This window comes from Mustelus asterias, chromosome 6, assembly GCF_964213995.1.
Source record: "Mustelus asterias chromosome 6, sMusAst1.hap1.1, whole genome shotgun sequence".
Taxonomy (NCBI): Eukaryota; Metazoa; Chordata; class Chondrichthyes; order Carcharhiniformes; family Triakidae; genus Mustelus; species Mustelus asterias.
In genome coordinates this window covers 107,496,018-107,514,413 of record NC_135806.1, presented here as the reverse complement: position 1 = coordinate 107,514,413, position 18,396 = coordinate 107,496,018, and the positions used below count along the sequence as shown (strand labels likewise).

The 18,396-nt window shown below is 42.7% G+C and overlaps 1 protein-coding gene across 6 annotated transcripts in view; it reads right to left on the bottom strand.

The window, feature by feature from the left end:
• The window catches only part of LOC144495050 (uncharacterized), a 78,006-nt gene extending 68,947 nt beyond the window's left edge, over positions 1 to 9,059 (bottom strand). For all 6 annotated transcript variants that reach the window (XM_078214883.1, XM_078214885.1, XM_078214880.1 and 3 more), the window contains exons 1-3: positions 8,885 to 9,059; positions 3,682 to 3,939; positions 1,955 to 2,561 (exon numbers count right to left, since the gene is read on the bottom strand). In XM_078214883.1, coding sequence (XP_078071009.1) covers positions 1,955 to 2,561; positions 3,682 to 3,938 — 864 coding nt within the window. In that variant the 5' untranslated portion in view covers position 3,939; positions 8,885 to 9,059. The remainder of the gene's footprint in view (positions 1 to 1,954; positions 2,562 to 3,681; positions 3,940 to 8,884) is intronic.
• Between the last annotated feature and the right edge of the window lie 9,337 nt (positions 9,060 to 18,396).

Below are 18,396 nucleotides of genomic sequence, written 5' to 3'. Positions count from 1 at the left end.
AGTGTAGTTAACAAACGCATTGATATCAACATTTCTGAAACATATTTCAGATGATTAGCTCAGAGCATGATGTGTGTACTTATACTTTATAGCAGAGTCTCCTGCCATGACTGTGACATTCAACAGTTAGGTCCCGTAAAGGCATGCCCTATCCATAACTTTTGGAACATGAAATCAATTTGGAATGAACCTTCTGAAACCAAAATTTGAAGAATGGATATTAAAATGCTGCAAAAGATGGCTATTAAAATGCACCTGACTTGGTCTGTGGATTCCAATGACCACGCTGTTTCAAAAGGACAAAACAGCACCTTCCAGACTAAAAAATATAAATACTCAACTCCTGAAATAATCAAAAAGGTTTCCTGACTTGAATGGGTCATTTTCAGAATACAAGACAGTGAATGTCTACATGTCTACACACAAAGAGTCTTTCTTTTGATTCTTTGATGGGATATGGGCATCGCTGACAGTGCCAATATTTGTTGTCCATCCCTAATTGCCCTTGAACTGAGTGCTTGCTAGACCATTTCAGAAGGCAATTAAGTCAATCACGTTGCTATGGGTCAGGAGTCACATGTAGGGCAGACTGGGTAACAAGGCAGATTCCTTCTCTAAAAGACATTGGTGAATCAGATGGAGTTTTACGACAATCAATGATAGTTTCAAGGAAAATGTGGCAAATGTGAAGTACTGATCATTCTAAAGATCGCTCAAGTCTGCAAATAAGAAGTAGGCCATTTGACCAGTCAAGCCTACTTTGCCATTCAAACAGATCATGACTGATCATCAACCTTAACGTCATTTTGTCTACTATGACACAAGTTGGAAAGAATTAAGTGTTTAAACTTCATCTTCACCACTATATTTCTCAATTAGAATCTATTCAATCTATAACTTCTGTATCAGAATTACTTTATTATTCTGTTTCCAAATAAACTGGTCCAAATCAACTTCATATTCTGTTTCCAAATAAACCAGTTCCAGTCCAAAGATGTGCAGATGAGGTAGATTGCCAATGCTAAATGCACAGGGTTATGGGGATAGGGCAAAGGGTGGTCTGGGTGGGATGCTCTTTTGGGGAGTCAGTGCAGGCTCAATGGATTCCTTCTACATAGAACAGTACAGCACAGGAACAAGCTTTTCGGCCCACGATATGTGGGTTCAAAGAGATTTGTAAAAATTAGCAACACACGCAGGGCTACTAGGAAAGGGCAGAGAAATGGGACTAACAAAGTGGCAAAGAAGTGGGACTAGACAGCCAGTATAGCAAGACCTCCTGTGTCGGACCCATTCTATGATTCATTCTTTTCTTACACCACATATGCTGCAGCTGAAAATGAGTCTAACAACCTGCTTGAAAGTCAGTGCTATAGAAATGATGAACCCGCCATTCAAAGGTATAAAACTGCTACCCAGAGTAACTAGATTTTTGGGTTTCCCCTCTTCCTCTGGTCCCTTGATGGTACAGCTGAGTTCGGGAACTATCAGTTTTAGGAACTGCAAACACAGACCTGTTTTATCCTTCTGTAGCATAGCACTTTGGAGATTCAATCCATAATCCTACATAGTGATCCATTTGTTCAAATTGAATGGATATAAATTTAGAATCACATTTGTTAAATATCCTAAAAGTTTAATCCTCAATCCCAGTTTGTACTACATGCTCAATTTCCAAAGAATGATTTGATATTTTATTGACTTTAGAACAGGATGAAATAAATCCAAGCAGCTGCATGATGTTTCATCACCAATGGGACACAAAAGAACCTTGCTCCCATTCTATTTCCCCATTAAGGATTTCAAGCACAAACTGGTCATGCTCCTCCACTGAATTGCAGCTTAGCACACAACTCGTCAACAATTCATTCCATATCTTCTGTGCACTTAAACCGATGAGGCTGTTGAAAGTTATAGCCAAAGAAACAACCTCTAGACATGTATTCAAATTTACCTTCTCCTTCTTCAACTCCTCTTTCAGCAATTCCCGCAGTTTTCGAGCTTTCCTCAGTCGCTCAAGGTCAGATGGCATTTTTGCTGGTTTAGGACGTGCAGGTGAATGACTTGGGGACGGCACAATTCTTTTTGCAGACGGGCTGCTGGGGGTAACCCTCTCTTTAAGTGGTGAGGACAGTGTCTTCCGTGCCATAGGAGCTCGGGCAGAATTGGTTCCTACCGTTGTATCTTTGTGCACAGGGCTTTTAACTGGAGAGAACTGAGGTACTTGAGGAATTGGGGTTTTCTTTTCTGGCAATTTTTTATCTTGTCCTGAAGAGGGTTTCCGCTTCTCTAGTGATCGTGGAAGCGGTTTGTCAGTACTAGAAGTCTGTGATGGAGTTGCATTATCCTGAATGGATGGAGCATTGGACACAGAATTCAATGGACTTTGTTGCCGAGGAGGAGACTTTGGTGTTACACAGATCGATGGTTGCACAGACACAGATGTGGATCGGGGTTTGGCCAAATTTGGCATGGTGGAGAAACGCTTCCTTCTTTGCAAAGGTGCCACAGAGAGTTTACTGTTAACACCAGACTCTCCAGCCTTATCATTTTTGTCATTCCTTAAAAATAAAAAAGGCATGCAAGTTTTAATTATCTATTAATTTTACATATCAGTTAGAAAAAGGCTAAAATGCAAATGAAGGAAAATCCTATAATGTTATCAAAAATGTTCTAAACTAAATACCATTTGCAATTAACATAAATTTAATTTCTATTTTGGCACTTAATGAAATCAGGAGGCACAAATTCGTAAAATCAAGAGGCACAAATTAGTAAAATCAGGAAGGTAGAATTATTTCCCAGCACATTTAATAGTTTTAATTAACTGAGAAATCAATTGGCCTACATCAACATTGAGGTGCAAAAAAAAGGAAGAGATACTAAAGAACGGTTTTCCAACTCAAAAGTAGATCACGTGGGCCGGGGAGGGTGGTCTGACCAAATATCAACAATACTGCCAATACTACCCCTCAAATTGACAGTGTCCAGCACAGATCAGAAAAACAGGTTAAGACGGTTGAAATTTAATTTAAGGTGCAGATCTTTACCAAGGCTGAAGTTTATCTATTGAAACTGAGGATTAAATGTCAAAAGGCAGGATGGTGCATGGCAAAATGGGATGTTGATGGAACACGTAATGAAACAAAAGATGAGTTACCCAATTTCAGTAATTGTTACTGGATTTTCACAATGTTTAAAATCTATAAGGTGTGACGGTAGTACAGATTATTTGGAACTATGTAAAATTAGTGATATTGTATATAACCATTGTCGTAGTTGAGTGTACTTCTAGTTTGCTTTATCGTTGTTTACTTTATTGCTTAATAAACATTTATTTTATTTAAAGTCATCACAAAACGTTAGACGGATTAGTGGGGTAAATATGTGGGGTCACGGAGAAAGACCTGAGTAAGATGTTCTATCAGAGAGTCGGTGAAGGCTCGATGGGCACAATGGCCTTCTTCTGCACTGTAGGATTCTATGATTTTATTCTATCAAAACGTCTGGGACATATTCTCTGGATTTCAAACCTTTCCTCACATTGTACCAAATTACGAAATACAGTTGAGGGCAGTCGTTTCAACTTTCCCTTCTGGTATTTGAAATAACTTAATGTTTATTATTAGCCCTGTCCTTAACAATACCATGGACGTTTATGTGAATTAATTCAGTACTAACTTGTTAATTGGAACATTTTCTTGCTGTTCATCAGGGTCATCTCTTTCTTCCTTTCCTATGCTTGGATTCGGCAGTGGTGCTGGTGGAACTGACAACACAGCTTGAGACTCAGAAGCATCTTTTTCATTGGAAGCCTTTCTTTCTGGACTTGGTTGCTGAACTGAGGTGTGGGCCTTGTCATCCTCCTTGGCAGTTTGTGAACCTCTTCCACCAGGTTTCACATTAGGTTTGATACTGAGTCTTGAACGGCGAAACATCCTACAAGGTGCAGGAAGACAAATAACAGATTGCAGAATTTCATAACAACAATAACTTCCAAATTATTCATTTGGATTTATCTCAGAAAATGCTTCAAAATCCTTAACCAAAAGAGAAAATGCTGAAAACTCTCAGCAGGTCTAGCAACATCTGTAAGGAGAGAAAAGAACTGATGTTTCGAGTCCAGATGACCCTCGGTCATCTGGAATCAAAACGTCAGCTCTCTTTTCTCTCCTTAAAGATGCTGCCAGACCTGCTGAGATTTTCCAGCGTTTTCTCTTTTGGTTTCAGATTCCAGCATCCGCAGTAATTTGCTTTTATCCAGTCTTCAAAATCCTTAAATTTTTCAATTGGAAATTGATTGTTCATTCACCAATTGATCATGATGCACAAGGTATCAGAACTGTATGGGACAGACTAGATGGAGGAGGTCTTTCCCAGTCTAATAAATTCAAATGCACATGGTAAATGCTCTGTCCAATAGCTCAATGGTTAAAAGCATCCATGAGTGACATACTGAGCTGGATCCTGAAAGGCCCAAATTAAATTTCATGGTTGTACTAAGTAATTGAATCTCATCTGCAGCTGATCAGGTAACAATCGCATCAGCACTCTAAGCCAGAGGAGAGGACAAGTTATTTCTGGAGATGTGCACAGTAGCGACAGATCAGACTGCTAACAGAGGGGCAGTGACAGAACGCAACCACAGTTGAGTAGTTGACAACATCACCCATCTCTGCCCATCTCAGCCCATTCACTGCTGAAACCCTAATCCTTCCCTTTGTTATCTCCAGATTTGACAGTTCCAGTGCTCCCCCAGCCGTCCTCACATTTTCAATCCTCTATAAACTTGAGCCCATCCAAAACTCTGTTGTCCATATCCTGATTAGCTCCAAGTTCAATTCACTCATCATTCTTTTGCTCGCTGGCCTATAAAAGCTCTCAGTCAAGAAATGCCTTGATTTAAAATTCTCTTCCAGGTGTTCAAATTCCTCCCTAACTCTGTGGCCTCTCCCAAGAAATCTCCAATTCCAGCCTTTCATGCATCGGATTTCCTTCATTCCTCATTTACGGCCATACTTTCAGTGTCTCCAGCCCAATCTTTGGAAATTCACATCTAAACCTCTTTGCCTTTCTTCCTTCCTACAAAACCTCCCTAAAGTCTACCTCTTTGGTGATGGTTTTTCTTACCTGTGTCAGCATCTCTTTATAATGTTCTGGTGTCAGATTCTATCTGATAACCTTCCAAGTTATGGGATAAATGTTGCACAAAGCTAGCAACATCACTTAAGATCTACAAAGCAAGATGTACAACATCCTCTATGTGCAATAGCTAGACAACTCAGTAACCATAACACAACATTTTAATGATAGTGTTTAGATTCTATTCACTGAGATTCTCAGAAAAGCATCTATACTCGACACAGAGACAATGATATCAAGGGTGCAACTAAGGTGAGTTGAACGCTTCGGAACGTTTGATATTAAACCACTCAAGAAAGTATTCTACGGTGAGCTAAAGCTTAACAAACATTACCATGGTGGCAATTCGAAAGATAAAAGAGTTGCCTAAAGACCAAGCAAAATAAATGCAGCATCTTAACTGACACATAGGTGCATGAAGCTTGTGACAAGAAAAAGTGGCAAGGGTGAGACACAATGGTGCAAAGCAAAAGCAAGCTATATTCAGCTAGCAAAAGAAAACAGTCTTGAAGAATCAAGAAAAATCTGGCCTCGGATCAGTCTGAGGTCCTGAATGTGGTAAAACATTCTTCACAAAAATCAGACACTACAATCAAGAACCGTGCCTTTGAATTGTAAACTTGATTATTCAAGAGAGGGCAGCCAAGGAAACTACAGACCAGTTTAACATCAGTTGTGTGGTTACTGTACAAAACTTAATTAAAATCATGAATGAAATATTGCTTTTTATCCAAAGGGGGCTGGAGTACACAGGAGAGAAAGTGATTCTTGAGTTGTACAGATCCCATCTGATGTAGTACATTCAGCTTGCGTTTCAAACTTCAGGAAGGGATAGAGACCTGTGCAAATTCATCAGAATGACATGGGGCTTAAAAGACTGAAGTACAAGGACAGACGTGGAGGAGTGATCCAACCAACATCCTTAAAATGATCAAGAGTCTTGATAGGGTTGATACAGAGAGAAATTATTTCCTTTGTATGTAGGAATAAAATCAGCATGCTCTTTTTCATACAAAGAGCACTGGAAATCTTTCTTCATCAAAAGGTTGCAGATGTTGGATCAATTGCAATTTTTAAACCTGAAATTAATATGATTTGTGTGTGGTAGTTGTTTCAAGGGATAGCAAAGGTAGGCGCTGATCAATGCTCTGGCCAAACGGGCCAGGAGGCACAAGGGCCTATATCATATATTCCACTGGAGTGAATCCAAATTTCATGCTCAGCCCTCTGAGTCATGGGTCATGTGCTCAGATTCCACAACAGAGACAAGAATTCCACAACAGAACCTAAGGTGGTACCTTGCCGACATAAACCAGTTTAGGAGATAGACACAATCATGTTCCAGGTTAGACATCAACTGTGTGGAACACCATAGGAGATCAGCTGCTAATAATGAATACACAGGAGCTTGGGTGGAGATGGTATTTGATTATCAACCTAATCACAGAGTTCAGATAGAAATTATTGATAGGTGTACTTTTACTCTCTCTAAAAATAGCCTTGATTATAACTCAAATGGCATCTAAAGCATTCATGTTCCAAATATTTTCAAAACATACAAGAGGTAAGTAACATTTGTGCCACACAAGTGGCAGGTAATGGCCATCTCCAACAAGAGAGAATCTAACCATTTTCACATGACATTCAATGGCATTACCATCGTTGAATCTCCTACTATCAACATCGTGGGGCTTTACCATTGAGCTGGAACTGAACTGGACCAGCATATAAATACCGTGGCTACAAGAGCAGGTCAGAGGCTGGGAATTCTGACTCCCCAAAGCCTGTCCACCATCCATTAGATACAAGTCAGGAGTGTGATGGAAACTCTTCACTTGCCAGGATAAGTGCAGATCCAGCAGACCTCAAGAAGCTTGACAACATCCAGGACAAAGCAGCCCACTTCATTGGCACCTCATCCTTTACCTTAAAATTCACTGCCTCCACTATTGCAGTTATGTGCTGCCAGATACACTGCAGCAATTCACCAAGGCTCCATCAGCAGCACCTTCCAAACCCACGGCCTCTCTGCCTTGAGGAAGAGGGCAGCAGCCATATGGGAATGCTGCCACCTGAAAGTTCCCCTCCAAGCCACACACCATCCTGACTTGGAACTATATCCTCTCTGTCGCTGGGTCAAAGTCATTGAATTCCCTCTGTAACAACATTGTGGCTATACCTACACCACATGGCCTGCAGCAGTTCAAGAAGATAGCTCATTGCCATCTTCTCAAGAGTAATTAGGGATAGGCAATATATGCTAGCCTAGCTTAGAATCATAGAATCCTACAGTGCAGAAGGAGGCCATTCGGCCCATCAAGCCTGCACCGACCACAATCCCATCTAGGCCCTATCCCCATAACCCCATGCATTTACACTAGCTAGTCCCCCTGACACTAAGGGGCAGTTTAGGATGGCCAATCCACCTAACCCACACATCTTTGGACTGTGGGAGTGGAGCACCCAGAGGAAACCCACAGACACGGGGAGAATGTACAAACTCTACACAGATGGTGACCCAAGACAGGAATCGAACCCGGGTCCCTGGCACTGTGAGACAGCAGTGCTAACCACTGTGCCACCATGCCACCAAGCTTGCAATGCCATAACCCATGGAAGAATAAGAAAAAATCCTGAGTATTACTAAACATTACTGATCACTGGAAATTGTACAAACGACCTTTAAAAACAAACATACTGCCCACAGCAAACTCATGTAGGAACATAATCATACTCAATATGATCATACAAAGAGACTCTTTTGAATGGAGTCATACCAATTTCATTTAGATAGAAGGATAATCAAAAAAGGCACCATCTCAAATATCACCTGCCCTTTAGCACGAAATAAAGTCTTTATATAGCAACTTTCATGACCTTGAGTTATCCCAAAGCACTTATAAGTGAATCAAATATTCTTGAAGTGTAGTTACTGTTGCAATATAGTGAATGAAACACATGCACTGACGTGCATACATGTAAGGTTTCACAAACGGTATCACGATAATAACCAGCTAAACTATTCCAATGGTGTCAACGGTTGAGGGACAAATATTATTTAAGACATAACATTCGCCTGCTCTTGTTCAGTATCATGTCAACGGACCTTTTAATCTACCTGAATGGGGCAGATAGGGCCTCCCTTCAACATCTCATGTAAGAGTATGCACTCAGTGATTATGAATTAAAGTGTTCTGGAGTGAGACACAGACAGAGACCCGCAACTTTCTGATTCAAGAGGCTGGAGCCACGACTCTTAATCGGAGATACATATGTAAACATAATGGCAGAAAGCTTGTAACGGGAAACAATGTGTTTTTTAATATTCAGTGATTCACATTATCCATGTCTGTATTATAGAATTAGCATTCTCCGTTATGCAACGTCGAATTAGAGGCTGTCAACACTTAGACTGCAGCAATAAAATTTAACTCTTCCATCAAAACAGACAATAAGGGAAATCTGAGCAAGGAATATGAAATTGTACAGACTGAAGGGAAATAGGAATGTAGTTATAAAGTTGTGAGCAGAGCCGAGGATGGCAGTGTGGGCAGCTTTTTAATGGGTGTTTAAATTACCGCGCACACTGGAGCCCAGTGCAGACAAGCTGCACACACACAGCAACAGCGAGCTGTCAGGGTGAAAGTTTTACAGCGAGGCATGGATCCCGCTCGCGGGGCCTTTCTCACCCACCATCCAGCCCAGCCTGTCCCCACACACCACCCCACTCCTGGTTACTCACCTCTCACAGCCCACCGACCGGCCTGTCACACCCGCTGCTGCTCCCTGTAACCCTCCCGGACACGTGCTGTCCTCCTCCTCCTCACAGCCTGTCCGTAACCCACACTCAGCCGCCCATCCTCCCCTCTCCCTCCAGCTCCTCCTGCAGCCACCTGACAACTCCGCCGCTATCCCGTCAGCCAACTGGAGCCGCGTGGGCTCACGGAAGTCGTAGTCCGCCCGAGCCCCGGCCAACTACATCTCCCAGCGTGCACTGCGTGCCAGGTGTTGCCATCTATTGCAACAGCAAAGGTCAGGCTGTTGTGTTCTGATGGAAGGTGACTAACCCTGAAATGTTAACCGTTTCACAATCCACAGTCGCTGACAGGCCGGCTAGCATTTCCAGCACTTTCTATTTTTATTTCAGCCTTTTAAATTTTTTAAACTCAATCCTTATAGTTACAAAACCAATGCTCAGAATGGACTGGGAAAACCCAAATCCATTCCTTGCTTGCTCCTGAAATCAAATTCAATTGAATCCAATTTATGGTCCCCACAAGAGATACAAACAAGATCCAAGCTGACAAGATAAGGCATTGCACCCCCATCTTGGGCTTGATCCGACACTTGACCTTAGCCAAAAGGCCCGTAAGTGATTGTCTTCATTGTGATTGACTTGTGCCAATAGAATTCTGTCAACATCTGCTACCAGAGAGATGTGACCAGGGAGGCTGCAAACACATTTATGTATAGGGAGCACTGCTATTTTGAAAAGTATCATACTTAAAATGGAATATTTACAGCACTACGTTTAAAAATTGTCTCTCACAAGTTATTTTGGGGAGGTCTGTTATGACTTTAGGGGAACACTAGACACAATGCACAGCAGGAGATCTGACATTGAACAGTTTGGTCATATGTCTTTCTTCAACTTATATTCCATTGTTTGGTTTCAGTTACATTGTTAAATATTTTACATTACTAAAAGCTGTTCTGAAATTTTTGGATATGTTGAGCACCAAGTGGCGACTCATGGTAGCACTCTGGCCTCTGTTGAGTCACAAACTTGCAGGTCTAAATTCCATTCCAGAGATTTTAATTTATAATTGAGGTCAGAAGCAGAAATGTTCACTGATGATTGCACAATGTTCAGCACTCACTCGCAGCTCCACAAATACTGAAGAAGTCCATGCCCAGATGCAGCAAGGCCTGGACAATATCCAGGCTTAGGCTGACAAGAGGCAAGTAACATTCACGCCACACAGGTGCCAGGCAGTGACCAGCCCCAAGAGAGAATCTAACCATTGCCCCTTGACATTCAGCATTGCTGAATCTCTCACAATCAATATCCTGCATAACCATTGACCAGAAACTGGACCAGGTATATAAATATTGTGGCTACAAAAGCAGGTCAGAGGCTAGGAACCCTGTGATGAGTAATTCACTTTCTGGCTCCCCAAAGTCTGTCCATCATGCACAAGACACAAATCAGGAGTGTGATGGAATACTCTCCACTTGCCTGGATTAGTACAGCTCCAACAACACTCAAAAACCTCGACACAATCCAGGACAAAGTAGCTCACTTGATTGGTATCCCTTCCACAAACATTCATTCCCTTTACCACCAATGAACAGTAGTGTGTACCATCTAAAGATGTACTGCAGGAACTCATCAAGTCTCCTTAGACTGCACCTTCCAAACCCAAGACTGCTACCACCTAGAAGTACAAGTGTTACAGATTCCTGGGAACACAACTACTTGGAATTTTGAGAGAAAACTTGCATGCAGCATTTAACTCTTGGGGCTAAAGGGATCAAGGGATATGGAAGGAAGGGGGATCAGGATATTGAATTCAATGATCAGCCATGATCAAGACCATAAGACCATAAGACATAGGAGCGGAAGTAAGGCCATTCGGCCCATCGAGTCCACTCCACCATTCAATCATGGTTGATTTCAACTCCATTTACCCGCTCTCTCCCCATAGCCCTTAATTCCTCGAGAAATCAAGAATTTATCAATTTCTGTCTTGAAGACGCTCAACGTCTCGGCCTCCACAGCCCTCTGTGGCAATGAATTCCACAGACCTACCACTCTCTGGCTGAAGAAATTTCTCCTCATCTCTGTTCTAAAGTGACTCCCTTTTATTCTAAGGCTGTGCCCCCGCGTCCTAGTCTCCCCTGCTAATGGAAACAACTTCCCTACGTCCATCCTATCTAAGCCGTTCATTATCTTGTAAGTCTCTATCAGATCTCCCCTCAACCTCCTAAACTCCAATGAATATAATCCCACGATCCTCAGACGTTCATCGTATGTCAGGCCTACCATTCCTGGGATCATCCGCGTGAATCTCCGCTGGACCCGCTGGACGAATGGTGAAGCAGGTTCAAAGGGCCAAATGGCCTACTCCTGCTTCTAATTTCTGTGTTTCTATAACAAACAGTAAGAGTTTCTATGGATATATAAATAGGAAATAGGCAGCTAAGGTAAATGTGGGACCTCTACCAAACGAAGCAGGCAAATTAATACAGCAAACAAAGAAATGGCGGATATGCTAAATCATTTTTTTACATCGGTCTTCTTCATGGAAGACATTGCAAATATCCCTAAGATATCGGATAGATTGATTTCAAATAACATGGTAGAACTTAGAAAAATCCCAATGACAAGGGATAGACTATTACAGAAACTCAGGGGGCTAAAGGCAGACAAGTCATCAGGACTCAATGAACTGCAGGCTAGGGTTTTAATGGAAGTGGCTCCAGAGATAGTGGACCCATTGGTTGAAAATTTTCGTAACTCACTAAATTCTGGGAGGGTATCAGAAGATTGGAGAACAGCCAATGCGACTCCCTTGTTCAAAAAGGAAGTAAGGCAGAAGGCAGGGAACTATAGCCAGTTAGTCTATTCTTGACAAGATGCTGAATAATCAAAGAGGAAATAGCCAATCATTTAGGAAAGCTGAATATAATAACACTGAGTCAATATGGATTAATGAAAGGTAAATAATATTTGACAAATTTGCTCAAATTCTTTGAGGATGTAACAGGGAGATTGGGCGGCATGGTGGCATAGTGGTTAGCACTGTTGCCTCACAGCGCCAGGGACCTGGGTTCAATTCTCAGCTTGGGTCAATGTGTGGAGTTTGCACATTCTCCCCATGTCTGCATGGGTTTCCCCCAGGTGCTCCGGTTTCCTCCCAGTCTGAAAGACGTGCTAGTTAGGTGCATTGACCCAAACAGGTGCCGGACTGTGGCGACTAGGGGAATTTCACAGTAACTTCATTGCAGTGTGAATGTAAGTCTTACTTGTGACTAATAAATGAACTTTAACTTTACTTTAAAGAGTAGATAGAGGGGAACCTGTAGATGTAGTGTATTTAGATTTCCAAGAGGTATTTGACAAGGTGCCACATGAGAGATTGGTGAATAAAATAAAAGTCCATGGAATTGGAGGAAGTGTGTTAGAATGGATTGAAAATTGGCTGTCACATAGAAAACAGAGTGTTGGAATAAATGGGTCCTTTTCAGAATGGAAAGATGTAACTAGTGGAGTAATGCAAGAATCAGTTCTTGGCCCGCAAATGGTCACTATTTACATTAATGGCCTGGAAGAAGGAACGGAATGTAAGGTTTCCAAATGTGCCAATGATACAAAGATATGTTGTGATTAGGATATTGTGATTCTGCAACAGGAAAATCTCCTTAAACAAAGGAGACTACAATGAGAGGGGGCAGCACGGTGGCACAGTGGTTAGCACTGCTGCTTCACAGCGCCAAGGACCCGGGTTCGACTCCCGGCTTGGGTCACTGTCTGTGTGGAGTTTGTACATTCTCCCTGTGTCTGCGTGGGTTTCCTCCGGGTGCTCCGGTTTCCTCCCACATTCTGAAAGACATGCTGGTTAGGTGCATTGACCTGAACAGGCGCTGGACTGTGGCGACTAGGGGAATACCACAGTAACTTCATTGCAATGTTAATGTAAGCCTTACTTGTGACTAATAAATTAACTTTTTTTTAAAATGAGGGAGGAGTTGGCTAAGGTAGACTGGGAGCAAAAACTTTATGGTGGGACAATTGAGGAACAGTGGAGGACTTTCAAAGCGATCTTTCACAGTGCTCAGCAAAAGTATATACCAGTCATAAAGAAGGACTGTAGAAAAAGAGATAATTAGCCATGGATGTCTAAGGAAATAAAGGAGGGTATCAAATTGAAAGAAAATGCACACAAAGTGGCAAGATTAAGTGGGAAACTAGAGGATTGGGAAATCTTTAAAGGTCAACAGAAAGCCACGAAAAAAGCTATAAAGAAAAGGAAGATGGATTATGAGAGTAAACTAGCTCAGAATATAAAAACAGATAGCAAAAGTTTCTACAAATATATAAAATGAAAAAGAATAGCTAAAGTAAACATCAGAGGATGAGAAAGGGGATGTAATAACTGGAAATGAGGAAATGGCTGAGGCATTGAACAGATATTTTGTGTCAGTCTTCACAGTGGAAGACACAAATAACATACCAAAAATTGATGACAGGAAGGCTATGGCAGGTGAGGACCTAGAAACTATCATCATCATGAAAGAGGTAGTGTTGGGCAAGCTAATGGGGCTAAAGATAGACAAGTCTCCTGGTCCTGATGGAATGCATCCCAGGGTACTAAAAGAGATGGCAGGAGAAATAGCAAATGCACTAGTGGTAATTTACCAAAATTCGCTGGGCTCTGGGGTGGTTCCCACAGATTGGAAAACAGCAAATGTGACGACATTGTTTAAAAAAAGAGGTAGACAAAAGGCGGGTAACTATAGGCCAGTTAGCTTAACTTCTGTAGTAGGGAAAATGCTTGAATCTATCATCAAGGAAGAAATAGCGAGACATCTGGAGACAAATTGTCCCATTGGTAAGATGCAGCATGGGTCCATGAAGGGCAGGTCACGTTTGACTAATTTACATGTGCAGTGGACAATGGGGAACCTGTGGATGTGGTGTATTTGGATTTCCAGAAGGCATTTGACAAGGTGCCGCACCAAAGGCTGCTGCATAAGATAAAGATGCACAGTGTTACGGGTAATGTATTAGCATGGATAGAGGATTGGTTAACTAACAGAAAGTAAAGAGTGGGAGTAAATGGGTGTTTTTCTGGTTGGCAATCAGTGACTCGTGGTGTGCCTCAGGGATCAGTGTTGGGACTGCAATTGTTTACGATTTACATAGATGATTTGGAGATCAAGTATAGTGTGTCAAAATTCACAGATGACACTAAGATGAGATGGGGCGGCACGGTAGCACAGTGGTTAGCACTGCTGCTTCACAGCTCCAGGGTCCCGGGTTCGATTCCCGGTTCGGGTCACTGTCTGTGTGGAGTTTGCACATTCTCCCCGTGTCTGCGTGGGTTTCCTCCGGGGTGCTCCGGTTTCCTCCCACAGTCCAAAGATGTGCGGGTTAGGTTGATTGGCCAGGTTAGAAATTGCCCCTTAGAGTCCTGAGATGCATAGGTTAGTGGGATTAGCGGGTAAATATGTGAGGGTAGGGCCTGGGTGGGATTGTGGTCGGTGCAGACTCGATGGGCCGAATGGCCTCCTTCTGCACTGTAGGGTTTCTATGATTTCTATGAGTGGCAGAGCAAAGTGTGCAGAGGATGCTGAAAGTCTGCAAAGGGAAATAGATAGTCTAAGTGAGTGAGCAAGGGTCTGGCAGATGGAGTACAATGTTTGTAAATGTGAGGTCATCCATTTTGGTAGGAATAACAGCAAAATGAACTATTGTTAAATGGTACAAAATTGCAGCATGCTGCTGTGCAGAGGGACCTGGTTGTCTTTGTGCATGAATCACAAAAAGTTGGTTTGCAGGTAATTAAGAAGACAAATGGAATTTTGTCCTTCGTTGCTAGAGGGATGGAGTTTAAAAACAGCGAGGTTATGTTGCAGCTGTATAAGGTGCTGGTAAGGCCACACCTGGAATACTATGTACAGTTTTGATCTCCTTACTTGAGAAAGGATATACTGGCACTGGAGGGGGTACAGAGGAGATTCACTAGGTTGATTCCGGAGTTGAGAGGATTGGCTTACGAGGGGGGACTGAGTAGACTAGGGCTATACTCATTGGAATTCAGGAGAACGAGGGGAGATCTTATAGAAACATATAAGATTATGAAGGGAATAGATAAGCTAGAAGCAGGGAAGTTGTTTCCACTGGCAGGTGAAACTAGAACTAGGGGGCATAGCCTCAAAATAAGGGGGAGTAGATTTAGGACTGAGTTGAGGAGGAACTTCTTCACACAAAGGGTTGTGAATCTGTGGAATTCCGTGCCCGGTGAAGCAGTTGAGGCTGCCTCATTGAATGTTTTTAAAGCAAGGATAGATAAATTTTTGAATAGTAAAGAAATCAAGGGTTACGGTGAGCGGGCGGGTATGTGGAGCTGAATCCTTGAAAAGATCAGTCATGATCTTATTGAATGGTGGAGCAGGCTTGAGGGGCCAGATGGCCTACTCCTGCTCCTAGATCTTATATTCTTATATAGATAGACTGGGCAAAAATCTAACAAGTGGAGTTCATGTGTGTGAAGTCATGCACTTTGGTCGGAGGAATCAAAAGGCAGATTATCTAAATGGAGAGAGACTGCAGGTGAGTGAAGTGCAGAGGGATATAGATGTTCTAATGCATTAATCATAAAAAGCCAGCAGGCAGGTCAAACAAGTAGTTAAGAAGCAAATGGCATTTTGGCCTCTATTGCAAAGGGATTGGAGTTTAAAAATAGGAAGGTTTGTTGAAATTATACAGGGTATTGGTGAGGCCTCACCTGGAAAACTGCATACAGTTTTGGTCTCCTTAACTGAAAAAGGCAATGGTACATTGGAGGCAGTCCAAAGGAGATTCACCAGGCTAATTCCTGGGATGAGAGGGTTGTTCTATCAAGAGAGACTATGTAATCTGGGTCTGTATTCCTTGGGAGCTTAGGTGAATGAAGGGTGACCTTATTCAATCATATAAGATCCTGAGGGTAGATGGAGAGAAGTTTTCACTAGTGTGAGTCTTGAACAAGGGGACAAAGCTACAAGATAAAGGGCCGTTCATTTAATACTGAGATGCATAGAGATTTCTTCTCGCAGAAGGTGGTGAATCTCTGACATTCTCTGCTGCAAAGGGTGGTGGAGACTGGATCATTAGAAACATTTAAAGTGGAGGTGGATAAATATTTGATAGATCAAGGAATAGAAGACTTTGCGGAAATGGCATATGCCGAAACTTGACACTATCCAGGACAAAGCAGCTGCTTGATTGCCACCCCTTCCACAAACATCCATTCCCTCCACACCCGACGGGAGTGGTGTGTACTATCCACAAGATGCAGTGCATGAACTCACCAAGATTCCTCAGGCAGCAACCCCACAACCACTCCCATCTAGGACAAAAGCAGCAGATACCTTGGAACACGACCACCTGGAGGTTTTCCTCCAAATCACTCACCGTTTTGACTTCGAAATATATCACCGTTCCTTCACTGTCACTGGGTGAGAATCCTGGAACTCACTCCCTAACTGCACTGTGGGTGTACCTACATCTCAGGGACTGCAGTGGTTCAAGGTGGCATCGCACCACCACTTCTGAAGGGCAACTAGGGATGAGCAATAAATGCTGACCTAGCCAGCAATGCCCACATCCCATAAATGATCTTTCTTTAAAAGTGTACAGTGGGCCAGTATTAGGAGCATTGTTCTTTTTAAAATGATCTATACTTAGGTGCACAGGGCAAGAGTTCAACGTTTTCAAATAACATAAAACTCAAATGTAAGAAACTATGAGGATGGCAGCAGGCTTCAGCAGGGCATAGCCAAGTGAAATGGGCAGACACATGGCAAAAAATTTAACAAAAAGAGAAATGTAAAGCAAGAAGAATAAAGAGAAGCAACACAAAATAAACGATACGATTTTAAAGGCGCACAGAAATAGACGCCCGAGGATGTTATGTACACAAATCCTCAAAAGTGGCGTGACAATTTGCAGAAAGCCCTGGACAATATCACTGCTAAACTCCCCAGTGCCCATCGCCAACAAGAATGAATCTAGCCACCTTCACTCTCCCACCCTAACATTCAAAAGCATTACCCCCACTATCAATATCCTGGAGGTAACCATTGACCAGAAACTGAACTGGACTAGCCATATAAATACTGCAGCTCCAAAAGCAAGTCAGAGGCTGGGAATTCTGCAGCACATAACTCACCTCTTGACCTCACCAAAACCTGTCCATCATCTACAAGGTGCAAAGTCAGTAGTGTGATGGAATATTCTCCACTTGCCTGCATGAGTGCAGCTGGGCAGCACAGTGACTAGCACTGCTGCCTCACAGCACCAGGGACCCGGGTTCAATTTCAGCCTTGGGTGACTGAGTGGAGTTTGCACACTCTCTCCGTGTCTGTGTGGGTTTCCTCCGGGTGCTCTGGTTTCTTCCCAGTCAAAGACTTGCAGGTTAGGTGGATTGGCTATGCTAAATCACTCCTTAATGTTCGGGGAATTAGCAGGGTAAATATGTGGGGTTACGGGGATAGGGCCTGCGTGGGATTGTAGTTGGTGCAGACTTGATGGGCTGAATGGCCTCTTTCTGTACTGTAGAGGTTCTATGAACACTCAAGAAGCCCAATACTTTATTGGCACCCCATCACAAACATTCACTCCCTCCATCACCGATGCAGTGGTAGCAGTGTACACCAACAAGATGCACTGCAGGAACTCACCAAGGTTCCTTAGACAGCACCTTCCAAACCCGCAACCACTATCATCCAGAAGGACAAGGGCAGACACACAAGGACACCACCACCTGGGAATTTCCCTCTAAGCCACTCACCATATGTTGTTGGGTCTAAATCCTGGAACTCCCTCCCAAACAGCAGTGTGTGTGTAACTACTCCACATGGACTGCAGTGGTTCAAGGCAGCTCACCACCACCTTTACAAGGGCATTTAGGGATGGGCAACAAATACTGGTCCACACACATGCACATGTCCCAGGAATGAATGTCAAGGCTATTAGAAAGTATTTGGGATTCGAGACTTTAAAAGGCATGAGTACAAAAGCAAGGAACCCATGCTAAACCTTTATAAAACACTGACTAGGTCTTAGCTGGTGTTTTGATTCAATTCTGGCAGCATACTTCAGGAAAGACACCAATGCCTTAGAGAAGATGCAAAAGATTTGACAAAATGACATCAAGTATGAGGAACCTCTGAGCGTTGACAGTATTTGGAATTCTCTTCCTCAAAAGACGGTGAAGGCAGAGTCTTTGAATATCTTTAAGACAAAGCTTGATAAGCAAGGGGTGCAAGATTAATGTGGTAGGCCGGAATGTGGAGTAGAGATTAAAATCAGATCAGCCATGATCTTATTGAAGAACAGAACAGCTTCAAGGGCCCCTTCTCCTGCTCCTAATTCATATGTAATTTCACTTCGTGAAGAGACTAGAGAAGCTTGGGTTGTTCTCCTTGGAATGGAGAAGGTCATAAGGAGATTTGATGAAGGAGTTCAAAACCACGAAGGACTTT